General features: G+C 39.5%; 1 protein-coding gene across 14 annotated transcripts in view; it reads left to right on the top strand.

Annotated features, from left to right (window-relative positions):
- Nucleotides 1–1,290, top strand: part of KIF20B (kinesin family member 20B) — a 74,904-nt gene extending 73,614 nt beyond the window's left edge. For all 14 annotated transcript variants that reach the window (XM_067710035.1, XM_067710045.1, XM_067710046.1 and 11 more), the window contains one exon: nt 1,039–1,290. In XM_067710035.1, coding sequence (XP_067566136.1) covers nt 1,039–1,116 — 78 coding nt within the window. In that variant the 3' untranslated portion in view covers nt 1,117–1,290. The remainder of the gene's footprint in view (nt 1–1,038) is intronic.
- Nucleotides 1,291–20,418: the final 19,128 nt, after the last annotated feature.

The following is a 20,418-nucleotide window of genomic DNA, read 5'->3' as shown; positions in this document are numbered from 1 at the left end:
TTTGAACTTTTATTCTGTAGACCATATCTCTTAAAACACGCTTTAAATGTTGTACTTTTGGTACTGGATGTGTTAAATTTATAGTAATTGAATATAAACGCTGCATTAATGTATACAAGTGTCACATGCATCTGCATTTATAAACTCATAAGAGCAATTTTAATTCCATCAATAGAATTATCACTATTTAATAATTTATTGGCTTCTAACATCTGTTTTTCTTATTATCTTTATCACAAGAGTTGTACAAATCTGGCCCTAAGTCTGCCTGCTAAAAATATAGAATTGACATTCAGTCATTTCCTCCCACTTTCCCTCTAAGGCTTCCAGGTTTTCTTAAAAGACTATATAGATTGTCACCCTGACTTTATGACTCATTCTCCTTACTTAGAACAGGCTGTTCTGTTACAGGGAAAGTTCTAATTTTCTATCATTTTTGCATCTGCCTAGTGGATGGAAGTGAAGGTAGAAAAGGAATTAAAGAAAAAGCCTTCAACAGAAAATGGCCAAGAAAAATCGGGAGAGACCTTTTGCAACAGTAGCTATCAGATATAAGATAGACACTTGAAGCAAGTAGTAAAGAATTAGGATCATTAGGTCATGCTTTTGGAAGTACTGTTCTCTTGGTTACTTTTCTCCATCTGTCTGATAAGTACATAATTTTCTCCCTTGGCTGAAGTTATTTCTTTTCTTAGTTGCAAAATAATGCTGTTTCTACTTTCTAAGTTATATACTTGTTACTGCAAAAAATCATTTCCTAAAAATTATTTGAGGCACTTGTCTCCAAATATTTTAGTAATTATGTCAAGCTATGAATTCAGTAAAAGTGTGGATTATTTTAATTCCAGAATTAGGTAGTGTTGAAAGAATCTTTTATAAAATCTACTACCTTAGACATGCTTTTTTATAGAAGATTGTATATCTGCAGTCCAGGAGGACAGAAAGTACTGTCATGGAACGTGAACATAGCTTATTAATTGTAAGCAAAATTTCATTTTTATTTTTATTTATAAAAAATTATGAAATTGTTAATTTCAGATTTTTATGGACCATAAAGTGAAAGAAAGTGATCATCAGATTCTCAAACGACGACTTCGAACCAAAACAGTCAAATAAATCACTTATGGAGAATGTTTTAATATAAAATTTATATTCATAATCATTATAACTTGCATCCTGACTTTTTAAAGATAATTGTATATACTATGATGCATCAAATCCCTTTGTGTGTACATTGCTATTTTATAATAGTGTAATTTTAATTCAATAAAGAAAATAAGTCAACAGTAAGTTTGCTTGTCTACTTTTCTAAGGCTTTTAAATAATAGCTTCTTTTCAAACTGTATGTATTTTCCTGTTATCCCAGGCGTGGGACCAGTGAGGAACCTAGGAAAGATACTGTTATTTTTTGTTTGTTTTTCTATACATAGATATCACAGGTCAGATATTTGGTTTACTTATATTTAACAGTGTTTTAGGAATTGCTTTTACTGTATCTGTTAGGAAATACAGGTAATTTTACATATCTGTTTGAATTATAGCTGAGATTCAGGGAGTAAGTGTGTACAAGTCTTCTAGTTGCTAAAATACGTATACACATAATTTAGAAAAGATCTCAGGCCTTTAATTAGAATATCTTTTATTTTTAAATAATTGAATAGAGTTGGTCTTCTGATTTTTCCAGGACACTGAAGATTAGAAGCAAAAAGTTAGAAGGGAAGAGGCGATAACATCTAGAGGCCAAAAAATTATACTGTTATCTAGGGAAGATAGAATTTTAGACCTGGAGAGACCTTAGAAATACACTTTCCTCATTTTATAGATGAGAAAACCGAGACCCATAAAATTTACTTTTTCAAGTTCACACAACTAACGTATATTAAGCTTTGGTTTAAAAAAATACCAATAAGGAACAAAAAACAAAGCAGAGGCCTCAAGAATTGTTGCCAACTGGGGCTTTTTAAGAGCACACATTTATGCATCTGAAACCTTTAAGGTTTCATTGGATTTTAGCATTGTTTACTATAATCATGTCCCTGAGACAGGAATAAAAGTTATCTTTGGTGTCTTGTTTAGGAGACACTTATATGTGTTTGGGGAAATTTTCCATCAAAATAGTTAATTTAAAACTGAAACCTCTTTAAGCATGAACATGTTTTTATTATGCTACATGGTTTCATGCTAATATATATTTATATACACACACACACACACACGTGTATATATATAATTGATCCTCATTATTCACAGATTACATGATTACAAATTTGCTTATTTGGTAAAATTTATTTGTCATCCCCAAATCAGTACCTAGGCACTTTTGTAGTCATTCTCAGACATCCCCAGAGTGGCAAAAAATTTTAGTCACCCAACATGCATGTTCCCAGCTAAGGTTGAACAAGATTACACTGGCTTCTTGTTTCAGCTCTCATACTGTAAATGAGTGTCTACATCCCAGAATGTAGACTGAAATCAAGCCTCAACAACATCTGCAAAGGAGACAGTTTGACAATTGGAAGGGCTTGAGAAATACCTTGGGCTTTCCACACGCTTATACTAACAGAGCATAACACCAAGTCTGCATAAGTTGAAAGCAATCAGTAATCAAAATGCCTACTGGAACAAAAATCAATACTTCAGAGGAAGATATAGCACAGATTCTCTTTAACATATCTGTTATAATGTGTGACATACCAGTCAAAAATTAGTATATATGGAAAGAAACAGGAAAATGAGTCCTATGGTAAAGAAAAAAACATGAAAATAAATCTTGATATGGCACAACCGTTGAATTTTGCAGAAACTGTCAAGCGGCTGTTGTGCGCATGTTCAGATTTAAAGGAAATGCTATCTCAATGAGTAAGGCAAAGGGAATCTCAGCAGAGAGATGGAAAGAATAGAGAAAACAAGTGGAATTTTTAAAACAAAAATAACTGATGTAAACAATCTGGATAGATTTAACAGCAGATTAGAGGTGTCAGAAGAAAGTATCAGTGAACGTGAAAACAGATCAATTAAAATTGTCCAATCTGAGGTTAAGGGAGACTGGAGAAAGAACAGAGCCTGAGGGTCCTATGGAATAATATCACATGGATTAACAGGTGTAATTGGAGATCCAGAAGGCTAAAAGAATGAAAATAGGGCAGAAAAATATACTTGAAGAAATAACGGCCAAACATTTTACAACTTTTATAAGGAAACATTGGCTTTGAAGCACTGTTAACTCCAATTAAGATAAATCCAAAGAATAGTACACCTGGGAAAATCATAGTCAAACTACTAAAAACCAACCATAAAGAGAAAACTCTGATAGGAAAACAAGCAAAGTCTTGAGAAATACAACAGGTTGCAGATAAGCCGCTGACCTGGAGAAAATATTGGAGTATGTACAGGCGGAGCACGTATATATAAAAATATATTAAAAACTCTTAAAATTGTAGTGAGAACACAACCAACTCAACAAAAATCTGGTAAAAGACTTGAATAGGTGCTCCACTAAAGAAGATACAGGCAGTGATCAGTATACTGTATGTATATTGTATATTGTCACTGTACATATGAAAAGATACTCAAGGTTATTGGTTATCATGGGAAGGCAAATTAAAGCCACAAGTAGAAGGAAAACTGCAGTGAGAGAAGGAAGATCAGTGATTGCCTTGAGGCTGCGGTCAAGAGATGGGATCCGAGGACATAAGGAAACTTCTTGGGGAAATGGCTATATTCTATGCCTTGATTGTTTTGTATTCTGTATGCAATTTCTAAACATAAAATTGTCTTTGAGGGCTTCCCTGGTGGCGCAGTGGTTGAGAGTCTGCCTGCCCATGCAGGGGACGCAGGTTCGTGCCCTGGTCTGGGAAGATCCCACATGCCGCGGAGCGGCTAGGCCCGTGAGCCATGGCCGCTGAGCCTGTGCGTCCGGAGCCTGTGCTCCGCAACGGGAGAGGCCACAACAGTGAGAGGCCCGCGTACCGCAAAAAAATAAATAAATAAATAAATAAAATTGTCTTTGAAATGAATGAATTTTATTGTATGAAACTTTACCTCAATAGAAAGATTTTGGCTTCTAGCATGATATTTAAAAGAAAATTTTTTTTTCCCTGTAGAGTAACTGCACTCGTTCTTTATTGTGGCAAGAGATCATACTTTGGAAAATGTTTTGGAGGCATATTTTGACAAAGAACTGTAAGGTATGGTGACTTAAAAGTAATAGAATTATAATTGAAGCATTTTATTAAAGCTCACTTTAGAATACAGGTATTAATAATTCCACTTGATGAAGTGGTTGATAGCAGCTTTGGGCGACAGTTTGAAAGTCTGTAGCTGGAATTCAAAATGGAATATAAGACAAGTGTAAGCTGAATTAATTCTAAATGCCTTAGGGGAGATCATTAGAGGAATCTTGTTGTGAAGCCTTTTGTAAAGGAAATAATAAGTGTTAATACTTAGGGTAATCACGTTCTAATTTATGTGTTTTATAAGTTTAATTTTTTTCTTATGTAAAGTTATACCTGATTTGTGATTACAAGTCAGGTTAGCAAATGCTTATCAAAAGCTGATGATAAATACTATTTAAAAGCATAACAGAAGAAAGCTAAATGTTGTATATCTAAAACTGGAAAGAGGATGTATACGGCTGAGTTCTCCTTTGGTTACAGTTTTTTTCGTCTTCAGTAGCATTCAAGAGAAATAAAGACTTTATATTAAAGTTAACGGAACAACTTCAAAGAAAATTAGTAAAATATTATTGGTAGTATGTTAAACAAGCCTGTTATATTTTGTCCCTATGGCTTTCAGAGGTTTGTTCATCACTTGATCCAATTATACCAGTTTTTGCAAAGTCGTAGTCCGATATTCTGAATATTCTCACTGATCTGAGTCTCGAATCTCAGCCAGAAGGAGGAACCCACGAACGTGATGTTCTGATTACTATAATCCACCATACCAAATTGTGCTTCACTTCCCAGCTGCCCAGCTTCCCTAATCTTGGTCGTCTTCACTACTTTGGAGCAAGATGAAAGTACTGTACTTTACATATTTGATCTCCGCCTACAACCATCACTGCAGATGTAATTGCTATGATTGCAGTTTGGTCAAGATGGGCATTTTCCTGCCCCTCCACATATTTGGTAAAGCATAGTAGCTATCAGTATATCTGCTTTGGCCAAATCCCAAAGAATGACCAGACTGGGCACTAGACTGGAATTTTACTGGCTAATTTGAATCTTCAAAGCTTTTCATTTATTATAGATGACTAGCAGCTTTGAACCAATATCTGAACTCTGTCTCAGTGTCACACACACAGTCAAGTCCCTAGTTTCCCCAAATATGGAACTAATTAAGGAACTACTATGTATAAAATAGGTAACTAATAAGGACTTACTGTATAGTACAGGGAACTCAATACTCTGTAATGCCTATATGGAAAAGAATCTAAAAAAGAGTGGGCATATGTATAACTGATGCACTGCTGCTGTACAGCAGAAACTAACACAACATTGTAAATCAACTATACTCCAATAAAAATTTTAAAAATTAAAATCAGTAAGAAAATATCTATATTTCCCCCCCCCCCAAATAAAAAGGAAATTTAGGCTTTGCTTAGACCTGTTTCATGGCCAAGTAGGCTAAACTTTCATAAATGGGAGGCTTCATTGTGGCTTTTTGAACCTAGGGCTTGAGCTAGCAGAGACTAGTATAATTAATAGTTAGCTAAAAATTTGGTCTTTGGTTCTAAAACTCACTTTTTATTTTCTCTGATTATACCTTCCATGTGCATCAAGAACATAAGTTTATGTAAAAAGCAGATGGGCCTCGTGGTATGGACTTGGCATGACTAGGTTCTATATACAATCTAAATTGAGAGATACAATTTCTGTGCAATGTGTACACCAATTCAGCAATATGATGACCGATGGCTAGTCCCACGAAACTAGTGCAGTTAGGCCAGCAGTCTAGCAGGGTATGCTTCAAGAATACGATTTATATATTAACACTTAGCCCCGCAGTGTATGCTTCAAGAAGACGATTTATATATTAACACTTAGCCCCCCTGTATTATCATTCTGTTTATCATTTGTTTTGGGACACTGCTTGTCCTTAGAAGACCATTTTAAAACTTATTTAGCAACGAATAACCATGAATAATCATTTACAACACCCAAATGATGTTCTTGAGATAAAATATGCACATGGATTAGTGGTAAAAGTTAAAACTAGTTTTTGAAAATTTTAATAGAAAACAAATGAGAGATTTAAAATATTCTCTCAGATAACACATTAAGTGGAAATTTGAAGACAAGATACATATTGTTGACCAGTGATCCAGTAGACCAGGGATCTATTTAGTAGACCACAGCCATGCCCTTCACTTATATATCTATAGTTATATTCATACTATAGTGACAGAGTGGAGTGGCTGTGACACCATGTGGTCTGCAGACCCTAAAATTTTTACCATTTGGCCCTACACAGAAAAAGTTGGTTGGCTCTTGTAGTAGACAGTCCAACATACCTAATGCCAGTTGCCAACTGGTACACATCCAGCAAGGTGCCAAACATGTTTGTTCATCATAAATAAGAGGAAGAGCCTAAAAGTGTTTAGTATTATTTTTTAAAGTAAATTTTGATTAAAATTTTAATAGATTTAATAATATCTATAAATGATTTGTGAAACATTACTTTTTGAGGAACATAGTTTGGAAGGACTGCCTGAGGTCCTTGTTACTTAAAGTGCAGTCAATGGCCCGGCAGCCTGGGAATCCCTTGGAAGCTTGCTAGAAGTACAGAAGCTTGGGCTCCACCCTAGACTCCTGGAAAAAAGCTGCCTTTTTAAACAGGATCTCCAGATAAGTCATGTACAGTAAAGTTTGAGGAGCACTGCCAGTTACATCTCATCAATTAAAACTCTTCCACTGGGCTTCCCTGGTGGCACAGTGGTTGAGAGTCTGCCTGCTAATGCAGGGGACACGGGTTCGAGCCCTGGTCTGGGAAGATCCCGCAGGCCGCAGAGCGACTGGGCCTGTGAGCCACAACTACTGAGCCTGCGCGTCTGGAACCTGTGCTCCGCAACGGGAGAGGCCGCGATAGTGAGAGGCCTGCGCACCGCGATGAAGAGTGGCCCCCGTTTGCCACAACTAGAGAAAGCCCTCGTACAGAAATGAAGACCCAACACAGCCAAAAATAAATAAATAAAAAGCCAAGCATTTGAAGCCCTTCAAAAAAAACAAAAACAAAAAAATTCCTCCACTTAAGGAGAAAAGCACAAGCAAGACTTGATTCTTAACTAAACTATTTTTTAATATCCTGGTTTTTTAAAATCTTTAAAAATTTGAAGTACACAAAACTGTATACAGCTCAATGAATTATCACAAAGTGAATACATCTATCTAATGAAAACTCAAAGCAAAAATTCTATCATTACTCTCTTTCCCCGTCCCAGGCATGACATCTCCCTATTACTGAAAGGTACGCAAGAGAGAGGAGATATGGGGACATATGTATAGCTGATTCACTTTGTTATAAAGCAGAAACTAATACAACACTGTAAAGCAATTAAACTCCAATAAAGATGTTAAAAAAAAAAAAAAAGGTAAAGGTAACCAATGATCTTTTTTTTTGGCCGTGCCACTAGGCATACAGGATCTTAGTTCCCCAACCAGGGATCCTCGAACCCAGACCCCCTGCACTGGAAGTGAGGACTCTTAACCACTGGACCACCAGGGAAGTCCCAACTATCTTAATTTCTAACAGCATAGAATTCAAAAAAATGTATGCATTTGTTCTGTCTGACACCATTTGTGCTAAATTATACTTGTCAGATTTATCCATGTTTTTCTTTATAGTTTTTTCACTTTTATTGCTATGTGGTATTCCATTATATATCACAATTTATCCATTCTACAATTGACGGACATTTAGTTTTCTAGTTTCTTGTTATTTACAAATAATGCTGCCGTAAATATGCATATCTATGGGGTGTACCTGGAATTGAAATTGCTAAGTCATAGGATATATTTGTATGTTCAACTTTAGAAGATACTACCAGTTTCCCAAAATGTTTGTAGAAAAGTACATTATCACTAGCAGGGTATGAGAGTTGCAGTCACTCACAATCGCTTAGTATTGTATGGTTTTATTTTGCATTTCTTTGATTACTAATGAGGTTGAGATCTTTTCATATATTTTTTGACTATCTCCTTTTATTAAGTCCTTTGCCCATTTTTAAATTGTGTTGTCAGTTTTTTCCTTATTTATTTTTAGGAATTCTGTATCTTCTAGATATGAGCTCTTTTGTCATTTACATGTGTTGCTAATGTTTTTTCTCACTCTTTTCACTCTTTTAATGATACATATTTTGTATAATTTTTAAGTAGTACTTAGTGAGAGAGTTGATCAGAACCATCTAGTCCAGTATTGCCAGAAATAGAACTGGTCTCCTTTGTAATAATTAAATTTTGTACCAATAATGCATGTATTATGATGAAAACAGCCATTATCAGTGGGAATTAGTTTGAGAAGATTTTAAAAAGACAGCAACCAGTTTCAATCTATATATCTTCATTTGAAATCTTCTAGGATATGTAAAAAGGAATAAATAAGATGTAGCTTCCATGTTACATGTGTAAGAACGTCTATAGTTGTATATATGCCTTTTTAAAAAAAGAAATTTATTTGTTTTTGGCTGCGTTGGGTCTTCGTTGCTGTGCACGGGCTTTTTCTAGTGGTGGCGAGCGGGGGCTACTCTTTGTTGTGGTGCACGGGCTTCTCATTGCGGTGGCTCCTCTTCGTTGTGGAGCACAGGCTCTAGGCGCACGGGCTTCAGTAGTTGTGGCACGGGGGCTCAGTAGTTGTGACTCACGGGCTCTAGAGTGCAGGCTCAGTAGTTGTGGTGCACGGGCTTAGTTGCTCCATGGCATGTGGGATCTTTCTGGACCAGGGCTCAAACCCGTGTTCCCTGCATTGGCAGGCGGCTTCTTAACCACTGCGCCACCAGGGAAGTTCAGATTTAAATTTCTCATATTCTTAACAAGTCCTTGGTGATTTCCCCTCTAGAAATTGTAAAAGGGCCTTTGGAAGATTATAGAATTTGCATACATAGATTCTCTTTTTCCTTTGTGGCAATCTTAGAGGAGGAATGAATGTCCAGTATTCATCATTGATTTAGAGCTTCTTTTAACTCAGTGGTTCTTAACCCTAATTGCACATTAAAATTACCTACGTATCTTTTAGAAAAAATACTGATGGCTGGGTCCTATTCCAGACCTGATTGAATTGGTCTGGGATGGGGCCTGGGTATTGGGATTATTGCAACCCTGGTGATCCTAAAGTGTAGCCGGGCCTGAGAACTACAGCGGATGTTGCAAAGATAAGTTTGTTCACCAGAGGGAGACAAAGCACTTCTTTAGGAAAAAGCCCCCACATAAACAAAACCCATTCTCTGACTTCACAGCTGCATCAACTCCAATTTATGTAATGTGGCAAGCAGGGCAAAAATGTGGGAAGATAGGTAAAATTATCTTTGGTACTGTTGCTTGCCATCCAAAGAAGTTCTATCACTGAGGAAAATTCCAGGAACTAATTTTAAAAGTAATGTGGCTAAAAATATATCTTATTCACCCAGTTACCTGGACTAGCATCTAGAAATATTTTCAATCCTTTCCTACCTCACTTTGATAAAATAGACTATATGATAGAAGAGGATAATATTGTTCATATAAAGTGGGAAATTTTGACATAAGATTACTCCAAGAATCTTGCAAATAGAAATCAACATCAGCAAAAATAAATTAGCTTAAGATATGCTTGCAAGATTTTAGGAAATACGCAGATATAATAATGTGACTTAGAAATATTTTTAAGTCTACAAGTACTTGATTGGCATCTCCCAATTTTCATTTTTCCCATCGCATGCCTACTTCCATCATAGAAGCCATAAAAGCTACAAACTTGATCTCTGTCCTCTTGTAGCTGGAAATGGTCAATGAGATGGAGGTGAAAATCACTGGGGAGGGCTTCCCTTCATGAATAAAATGACAAAGAAGTTTCCTTTCTCTCTTTTCCTCAACTCATTTTCTCCATCTTCTTGGGGACGTTAAACTTGGAGGTGGAGCAACCATCCCCGTCCAAGAGATGACAAGTGTGAGGATAACGCCAGTATTGCTAAGGATGGCAGAGCGTACAGGCAGGAGGAGCCTGGGTCATCGGTCCTGGGCAGCTACTATGCTAGTGAGGGACTGCCTGTCTCTGAACTTGTTAGGGGGAAAAGGGCTTCCTGTTATTTGCATATAAATTCAGTCCTAACTGACCCGTCACTGAAAACTTATACAGTGGTACATAGACATAAATATATTTATTGTATTGACCTTCGGTATTATCCTTTCTAGTTACTGTTTTTTTAAACTCAAGTTAAAGAAGCCCTGTGGGCTTTAGACAAAGCCAGGAATTTAGAAGCCCAACTTCCTTTTTCAGTTGTTATTTCTGAAAAGCATATATATTTCTAAAAAAGCATAAAAATTATAAATACCAGGCAATTTACCAAGCAAGCATTCCTGCCCCAGCCACCTCTTCTGAACCAAAATACGTAGTTTGACGTATCACCTGGCTATAGGGTGAATATTTTTAATAGGATGGTGCTCAAAAATCCAGGAGGTCTGGTCACCTTAACTGACATAGCCTGTGATTTCTTAGGGTCCAAACTAGGTCAAAGCACACAGACCCCTGCTGTGGCCAAAAACACAGTCAGCTGACTAGAAACAATAAACCAAGTAGTAATAGACCAACAGGACATCAAAACAGGCTGAATCTGATATTAAAGGTAGATGTCAAAAAAAGGTATCTAATTTGAAAAAGAACTGGGAAAGAGTAAGATTTCTACATTTTGATTAAGCAGAGTGGCGGGACTTCCCTGGTGGTGCAGTGGTTAAGAATCCGCCCGCCAGTGCAGGGGACACAAGTTCAAGCCCTGGTCCGGGAAGATCCCACATGCCGCGGAGCAACTAAGCCCATGAGCCACAACTACTGAGCCCGTGTGCTGCAACTACTGAAGCCTGTGCACCTAGAGCCCGTGCTCTGCAACAAGAGAAGCCACTGCAATGACAAGCCCAAACGCTGCAACGAAGAGTAGCCCCCACTCTCCACCACTAGAGAAAGCCCACGTGCAAAAATAAAGACCCAATGCAGTCAAAAATAAAATTAAAATAAATTAAAATAAATAAAATTAAATAAATTAAAAAATATAAATTAAAAACAAAGAAAGCAGAGTGGCAATTTGCTATTTGATACTATTGCTATTTGCAATTAAATTATTTTAATTTATTAAAATAATTTATATTTTAATAAATTAAAATAAATAAAATTAAATAAATTAAAAAATATAAATTAAAAACAAAGAAAGCAGAGTGGCAATTTGCTATTTGATGGCTGGGATATTCAAGATAATTGCTTTTCTATGGTCCAATGTGGGAGGATTTCATGGAAGAGGCTTTCCTGGAAATCGGGGGTCGTTTAAAGAATTTGGGAGAACCGAGTTGCAAAAAGGTGGGAAGATATTATAGGCATATGATGTCTCCTTGGAAAGGTCATAAAGGTTGGGCCCTCCCTGGATCACAGCACAGAGCCATGTCCCCTGGAGCTGCCATATGCTCCCTCTGTGAGCCGTCCAGGGGACAGTGACAGTGTACTTCCAGAAGACAAATGCAAAGGTAATTGACTAAGAAGTAGGAGGAAGGAAATCCCTTTCAATGTTGAACTTCATCAGGTCTGCTCCTGATGCCCTTCTCACTTTTAGGCTTTTATTGTATGTGGGTATCTCTCAAGTCTTTATCTCCAAACCTAATCTCCCTGAGTTTCAAACTCATTTCTAGCTGCTTCCTGGTTATCTACACCTGGAGTTTTGCAGTCATTTCAGATTCACGGTGTCCAAAAAGGAACTCATTAAAAGTGTCTTTTTTCCTGTATATTCTCTCTCATTCTGTATTTTTTGGGAACTATTTATTTAGCCTTATTAAAGTATAATTGACCAAGTTCTAAGATATTTAAAGTATACAACGTGATGATTTGATATATGTATACATTGTGAAAGGATTCCTCCCACCAAGTTAATGAACACATGTTTCATCTCCCATGTTTACCATTTTTTTTTTGGATGAGAACATTTAAGTTCTACTCTCTTAGAAAATTTCAGTTACACAATAGTATTGTCAACTATAGCCACCATGTTATACATTAGGTCCTTAGACCTAGTTTTTCTTATAACTGAAGGTTTGTACTCTCTTATCAACTTCTCCCTATTTTCCCTACCCCCCCAGCCTGATAACAACTTTTCTATTGTCTCTTTCTAGGAGTTTAGACTCCGCCCCCTTTTTTAAAATATACCACACATGCAATACCATGCAGTATTCAGTATTTGTCTTTCTCTTTGACAACGATTTATTGAGTGCTGATTATGTACCACTCACTTAGCTAGTGCTGGTGGTACAAGGATGAGCAAAACCAGACATGATTCTACCCCACTGTGTTTTCAGTCTGGAGGGGCAGACTGCCACTAAACAAATAAGCACACAAATGAGTACATACCTCAATCTGTGATGACAAAGGAATGGACACCAGAGGGTATCTGAGAGTCAACAGGGGGACTGCTGTCTAATCAGGCAGAATGTTACCCACCTGGTCACCAGGGCGTCATCCTCTCCTTTCCCTCTCTTACCATTTACATAAAACCAACCACCACATCTTGCCTATTTGACCTCCGAAATATTTCTCAAGCCCATCTCCTCTTGCCCTTCCTCATTACCCTAGCTGAGACTGTCTCCATCTTCGATGTGGACCGGGCATGACTCCTTGAGGCCAGTCTTTGTACATTTTCTCCCTTGCCCTTCATCCCACCCTGCATCCCTTTCTATACTGCCTCCAGACAGCTTTACCCAAAACCTATACCTGACCGTGTCACTTCCCTGCCTAAAGCTTTCCTAGTGGTTTTCTATTTTATGTTATAAAGTCAGGTCAGATTTTTAACCTTGTCATTTTTTCTCATCTTGAACTTTACGCTTGAGCAACACCAAACTACTCCTAGTTCCTTGAGCACACTGGCATTTCATGCCTCTGTGCCTTTGATCATGCTGTCCTGTCCCTGTGGTTGCAACTCACCCTCTCACCTTTGCCTAACTTCCAGTTTGCTTCTATCTCACGTCCCTCCTCTCCTCATAGTGGTTCATGCTTCTCTACCCTCATTACAGCACTCAGGATCTACATTATATTTCCCGTTTACCTCCCTTTCTAAAATGTGGGCATGTCAAGGGTGGGGGTGTCTTACTTTACCTCTCTCTGTCTAGCAGCATGCTTGGTAAATGCCATATGTGATGGAGCTCAATATGGGATGGAACCAGAGTGAAAAGATATTTGTTTACCCGGAAAGAAATGTACTGATAATTTGATGCCCAAGACAAGGAAGCAACTGATGATTTATGGTTTGAGTGTTTAGCTGACCCTCAAAGTCAGCAACACAGATATTACAGCTCCCTTACACAAACACATGTTCTCATCAGTCCCAAATGGGCACATCTGCTGGATCCACTGAATTGTGAACATGTGGAGGGCATTATCTTTAAGGTAACACTGAGCAGTTGTGCCTTTCACTTTCGACAGGAAAGCCTTCATCCACCCTAATGAAGGTCAGGATTGTTGGGGTAATGGCTGCTCCATCCGTAATAGCACACGGAGAGTATGATTTACGAGCTGGGTTTTTATTGTTCAAACTGGGAATTAAAGCATAGTCTCTCAGCAAATACCATATGATATCACTTACATGTGGAATCTAAAACATGACACAAATGAACTCATCTACCAAACAGAAACAGATTCACAGACGTAGAGAACAGACTTGTGGTTGCCAAGGGGGCGGGGGGTGGGTGCGGGATAGATTGGGAGTTTGGGATGAGCAGATGAAAACTATTATATACAGAAAGGATAAACAAGGTCCTACTGTATAGCACAGGGAACTATATTCAATATCCTGATAAGCCATAATGGAAAAGAATGTGAAAAAGAATATACCTATAACTGAATCACTTTGCTGTACAGCAGAAATTAACACAATGTAAATCAACTACACTTCAATAAAATAATTTTTTAAAAAGGAGTCGTCTCTTGATAGTGATACACTGAAAACCTTGGTGCGTAGCAGCTTCAAAGATGAAGCATTTATGGACCCTGGTGTTTGGACAGCTGGACAAGTGCAGCTGTATTTGAGACATACTAAAAAAATGTTGTGTTGTTTATCTGATATTCAAATGTAATGGGCGTCAGGTGTTCCATTTGGCAACTCAGCATGGAAATGGCTTGAAAAAACATACTCCAAATTAGGGGCTTATTTGACGTGCTAGGAAGAACTTTGGGAAAAGCGTCAGAAGAACTGGTTTCTAGCCACAGCTCTGCATCTTTCCTCTGCTGTTTCCTTCCCGTATGAAATGAGAGGGTTTCAGATTCAGTGATTCTGAGACGTTGTCTTCAAAAACTTGGCACAAGTGAAATTTTATTCAGAAGCTCAATATATAAAACAGATAAAAGCTGAGTTGCTCTGATTGATGTTGAGTATGAGTCATTCCCCATCCCAAGGTGGTAGAAAACCACTGGACTTGATTTCTAAAATTCCTTCTGCCTGCGACAGTCTGTGAGTCCAGGTGAATTCACTTTACAGGGAGCAATCATCCAGTTTGTGGTTAATCATACCTTGTCCTTTTCTTTGGCACTTAGGAAGGACAAACTAGAACTATTAACTGCCTTCATTTATTCTTCCCACAGACACTTGTTGAGTACTTACTACAGGCAAGGCCACGTATTAGGCACTTTGGAGTGAGACTACGGAGAGAAAACTTTAGAAGGACCTCTTAATTTACTAGGAGAGCTAAAACTTGTGACAGGTAACTATATCTGCATTTATTAAGATTTGCTAAGTGATAGGCATGTTGCTTCCAATTTTAAAAAGTATTTCTGTGAACATTGGTCTGACTCACAGTTCTTGTTCCTTTCCACTTGCTTTCATCACAACCTTATTTCCTTTCAAATATTTTTCTAAAACTAATGAGGAGATGATTCCTCTACTTGTTTTATCTCTGAATTTGCCTGCCTGATTTAGGATATTTCTAAGAAGCCCTGCCGTTGCTAAGTGTAGGATGATGAAGTTATAATGTGTTTTTTTTAAAAAGGAATTCCAGAGACCCCGCCTCCTCCCATAGCATGCCGTGTCCCGGGTCTGTAATAGAAGAAGTCATTTTGGACATTCTTCTCATCGTCACCCATCCACATGCTGAGGCTCTTATCAAATTTCACCATTTCTTGCTCTTTAGGATTCCTGGCTCTCTCCTTCCATCTTCCTCTGCCAGGCCTGCTTCCCCACCTAAGTTCTGGTCATCTCGCATTGACCTCACGGCTATTGTCTTCTCCCAAGTCTCTTTCTTCCTCTCTTTAATATTTTTCATGGCTCAGCAAAAGTTCTTCTTGGCCACCTGAAGGCAAGCTATTTGAACCCACTGCTTTGTCCTTGTCTTTCTGCTACTGAAAATTCCCAGGTGCACATCTGAACAAATGTCAGCATTTTGACACGGCTCTCAATGGCCAGGTATTATTTTTCATTTGCTTTTGGTATTTAAAAAATATTTTTGTTTTTCTTCCATGGATTAGAAACTATCTGTTGATAAAATTTAAGCATGTGCCGATTTTGTAAAAAAGTAAATAAAAATCTTATGTAATTCTACCACCCCAGGTTGGGAGGAGAGGTGGGGGGGGATGAACATCTCTAAGGTATATTCTTTTGGATTATTTTTCCCTAGGCCTATATATTTTTTTCCTCAACAAAAATTAAAAAAAAAGTGCATATTGTTTTGTAGCTTGCTTTTTTTTTTTTTTCTTTGTCGGTACGCGGGCCTCTCACTGTTGTGGCCGCTCCCGTTGCGGAGCACAGGCTCCGGACGCACAGGCTCAGCGGCCGTGGCTCACGGGCCCAGCCGCTCCGTGACATGTGGGATCCTCCCGGACCGGGGCACGAACCCGTGTCCCCTGCATCGGCAGGCGGACTCTCAACCACTGTGCCGCCAGGGAAGCCCTGGGCTCAACTCTAAAAACAACAAGGCAAAGTGAGAATTTGTAGCCAAGAAACAGTGTATGTGCAGGACTTGGTGCGTGGAAAATTATTAAGAGGAAACATCAAGGGGAGGGGAGGGATTCTGGCTAAATTGATCTAATGGGATTCTTGCTGAAGGCAGGCTGGGTTGATCAGATGCCACCTGGGGAATGGTGGTGACTGGAGACCCTAATTAGGTATGGAGATGTGGAGGATGGGGGATTCTGGCTAAACTGACTTAGTAGGATTCTTGCTCTTGAGGACATGCCCAAGGATGGGGCTTAGTTGAAAAAGATCTCAGAGGATACCAATTAGAGTTTGGTCAAGGAGAAAATCTTTGTCACCATATCTCTATGAGAGGAAAATGTGGCTAGACTCAGGTAACTTTACAGTTATACCCTGACAGCAAGAATCCCTTGAATCAGTAACTGTTCTGTCTGGAATCAAGCTTGGGGTAAATTTCAAAGGATACAGACTACTGCACTTGCTAGATTTGTTTACCCTGCTCATGCTAGGGCAGGAAGAGATTCCGTAATACTTTTAGCCATGTCTTGAAGACCGTTCATACTAGTGGAAAACGATACCTCATTATCACTACCGGGAATTGATAAGGACGGTAGAGACAATCGTAGGAGCCACCTCTGAGGTGTCACTTTCTGTCACAGTCTTTCAAACACTAAATGCCAACTAGATGCCACAACGGTGAGAGGCCCGCGTACCGCAAAAAAAAAAAAATCTTCCTTTACCCCTTCAAACATCAAAACATCAAACGCTAGATGCCAGCTATGGAGTGGTGTTCCCCTTAGGGTGATGGACCCCTCGGGATTATAATGCCAAGCACTTAATATAAATTGCAGACTGCAGGATAGTGGAACTCAGGATTAAAAAAAAAAGTCTGCAATCATAACTGGAATAAAGCAAGCATTCTTGTGCTGCTTTCTGGTGTAGTACAGCAGTCATACATGGTAGTGACTTTAAGAAAACCCATATCAACAACAAAGGCATAATTTAAAAAAAATTTCTCAGTCTAACGGGGTGGCAAAGAACATTCCTAATATATAGCAGAACTTAAAATATTTGTCCCAATCATTGCCTCTCTTGAAATATTCCTCATGGACAGAAGTTCCTTCCAGAAGATCTCATTTTCTCTCAACTCACAACTTTAAATATTCTTCCAAACCCAGACACACTTCTCTGTCTCCTCTCTTTTCTCTCATCATCATTTTTTTTCCTTTCTTGTGGAAATCTAGGCTTTCCTGCTCGTTTCTCACCGTTCTTGCCATCAGCATAATGAAGTACAGAAGTGAGAGGTAGGTGGGGAGTTAGGGAGAAAGGCAGGGCCATGGTCAGAACTGTTGGGGGAGGGGAAAAGAATGTGAATATATTTTTTCCCCACCTGTTATATAACATAAACCCCAGTTTCCTGGATCAGTAAGACATCTCTATATACAGATGATTCATTTTGGATCTCTTATTGCTCTTAATCACTCCCCTCCCATTACTATACATAATACTACTACAATTAAAAATAGTTTTGTTTTAGATTTACTGTAGCAATAACATATATGCTAATGGCATTAGTACAAAATTTCAGCCACTGATGGAATTACTATTTTTCTTGTGCTTAGAAATGATAGCAAAGAAAAATTATTCTCAGCTCTACCACTGCAGTGTTTAAACACACACAAGATGATAAATAGAGCAACAGGGGGCCTGTAACTATATAAATATCCTCTTCAGAGAGAGTTGGCTTTGGTTCCTCTCACGGTGGGAGTCACGTTATTTGACCTGGTAATTAGTGGGAATACGAATGATGAAAGATGGAGAATCCTCCTTCTCATTGTGCTTCTTTACTATTCAGAGGAAAGAATATCTGGAGAAGGGCGAAGGTTGTCCTAAGATTAAACCAGCTGGTTAGTGGCCAGAATCTCGTGCTCTTTCCTCTTTTTCATGCTGTCCCTTCGCCAGATTTTGGCAGGCAGAAAATGGTTTGTTTTGACTAGGATATAGGAATGTAGAAAAGGAATTTTATGTCGACGCATTCGCAAAATTGAGCTTTGGGTAACTGGAACAGTTTGGATAAAAAGAAATAAAGGAAGAGTGCATCCTCATGCGGCATAATGCAATTTGGCACATGTTCTCCAGTTTGCTCATAACAAAAGGAACTCAAGCGCATCTCCTAGGCTGTTGCTGTTAAGTTGCAAAGTAGCAGCTGGGAAACATTGCTATGATTGAGACTTCCCTTGGCCTGCTGCGAACAGGCTGGGGGATGGCCAGAGCCTCAAAAGGAGAGAGTCTACTTAAAGGAGAAAATGTTGGCAAAGAAAAATTGCACTGGGTGGAGTTAAACAGGCAAGGAAGACTTAATTTGAGACTATTGCAATAGGGGTCTCAAGATTATGCAACAAGGGAGGGAACTCAACTCCACGGGAAAATGAAAAGCCTGGAGGGCTTTTAATATTGAGATGTGCCAATGGGAAAGTACTGGAGAGTGTTAGGAGAAGGTTGGTTGATGTGATTAAGCCACCTGTGTTTGCTTGTTGACGTTAGCCTCCTACTGCCCATGGATTAGGGCAATAGGAGCCCGATCTTTTTTGATGATTACATTTCCAAGGGCTGCTCCCGGCTGCCCCCACCCCCGCTTCCTAGAGAATGACTCCTAGGTTGCAGAAGCTAAGTGGCAAAGGGGCAGAGAGAGAATTTACAATACAAATTTTCTAAAGTTAATGCTCTAAGAAAAGGGAGGTCAGTAATGGGGCTATAGTCAGAAATTAACCAGTCTAAAGGTTAGTCAAGCTGAGGGGCAGGTTAAGGCCTTCTTTGTCAGGGTGTTGAGGTCTGGAAGCAGGTAGATGCAGGTGTGTCAACTGAGATAAGCTGGGTTATACTGGGAAGAGTCCCTGTTGAAAAATTCCCTGTCACAGGTAAGCCACCTATGGAAATCACATGGAAAGTGATTCATTCCTGTGGTGTAGGTTTACCCTCCCCGCCCAGTCCACTTTGCAAACAAAGCAGTGAATGGATCTAAGGGAAGGTGGAGAAAGAGCCCTGCAGAAGGGGCCACCTCAGGGAAGCTGGGAGGGGAAATGTTTGAAGGGGTAAAGGAAGATTTTTTTTTTTTTTTTTTTCCCCCGGTACGCAGGCCTCTCACTGTTGTGGCCTCTCCCGTTGCGGAGCACAGGCTCTGGACGCGCAGGCTCAGCGGCCATGGCTCACGGGCCCAGCCGCTCCGCGGCATGTGGGATCTTCCCGGACTGGGGCACGAACCCGTGTCCCCCGCATCAGCAGGCGGACTCCCAACCACTGCGCCACCAGGGAAGCCCAGGAAGATGGTTTTAGAACATTTTTGAAGTGTGATCTTAGTGAAAATTTGCCTCCAACGTAGAGAAGCCTAGAGCAGTCCATTTTTTTGCACACCTGCATGCAGATCCAGTGAAGCTCTTCCCTCTCCTAGGTGTAACTCCCTTATGTTTACCTTGGTATCCACAGGCACAATGCTTGGCACCTGGCGGTGCAGTCACTGCTGCTGCAAAGCTCTGCATTGCGCAGGACCTACAGGGGTCTGGGTCTCAACCCTTTTGGCACAGAGGAAGCCCATGGCTTGGCTTCTCTGAGTCTTGGTGGCTGTGAGCGCTCCTCTGCAGAGCAGCTGTACTCCTCACCCCAGGGGCTATTCCCTGTACTGCCACAAGGGGGTGCTGTGCGCTTAGAGTACAAAAAGAATGATGCCCCCACCCCCCCCTACCCCGGAGTTGTTCAAGGTGAAGGTTGTAGCTCTTCATCTCTCCCAACATCTACTTCAACCTCCCCCTCTTCTTTGGCCAGTGGGTGTGTTTCCTGCATACTGAAGAACGTGTGGAAGGAAGACCTTTGCTGTCCTGGCTCTCTTGACCTCTGAGGTAGGTGCTCTTTCTGAATCCCAGAGTGACTGACAAAAGCTGTTCCAGGAGGTAGATGGGCAGGATTCAAAATGACACGCTAAGCTCAAGAAATCTCTTTCTGGAGCATCTTGTTTTCCTCTCTGGAAAACTCTAATTTTGCATGACCCAGCTCAGATGTTACCTCCTCTGCGACATTTTCCCCTCTTCCCCCGGCAGGATTAGAAGGTTATCGGGGTGGATCCCCTTCCTCTGAGCCTCGTTAGTGTACTGCTTATCCCCTGTAACAGGACTGACCTCATTTATTGAGCACAATCCTCTGTGTCAAGTGTCTTCCTGGGTGTTTTAAATGCATGATCTCATTTAACCATCTCTGGAATGCACTGAAGTGATGTTATTTTCCAGGTGAGGACCGACCTCAGGAAG

The sequence above is a fragment of the Pseudorca crassidens genome, chromosome 16, assembly GCF_039906515.1.
Source record: "Pseudorca crassidens isolate mPseCra1 chromosome 16, mPseCra1.hap1, whole genome shotgun sequence".
Classification (NCBI taxonomy): domain Eukaryota; kingdom Metazoa; phylum Chordata; class Mammalia; order Artiodactyla; family Delphinidae; genus Pseudorca; species Pseudorca crassidens.
Note: the sequence above shows the minus strand (reverse complement) of the source record. Positions and strands in the feature narration are given on the sequence as shown.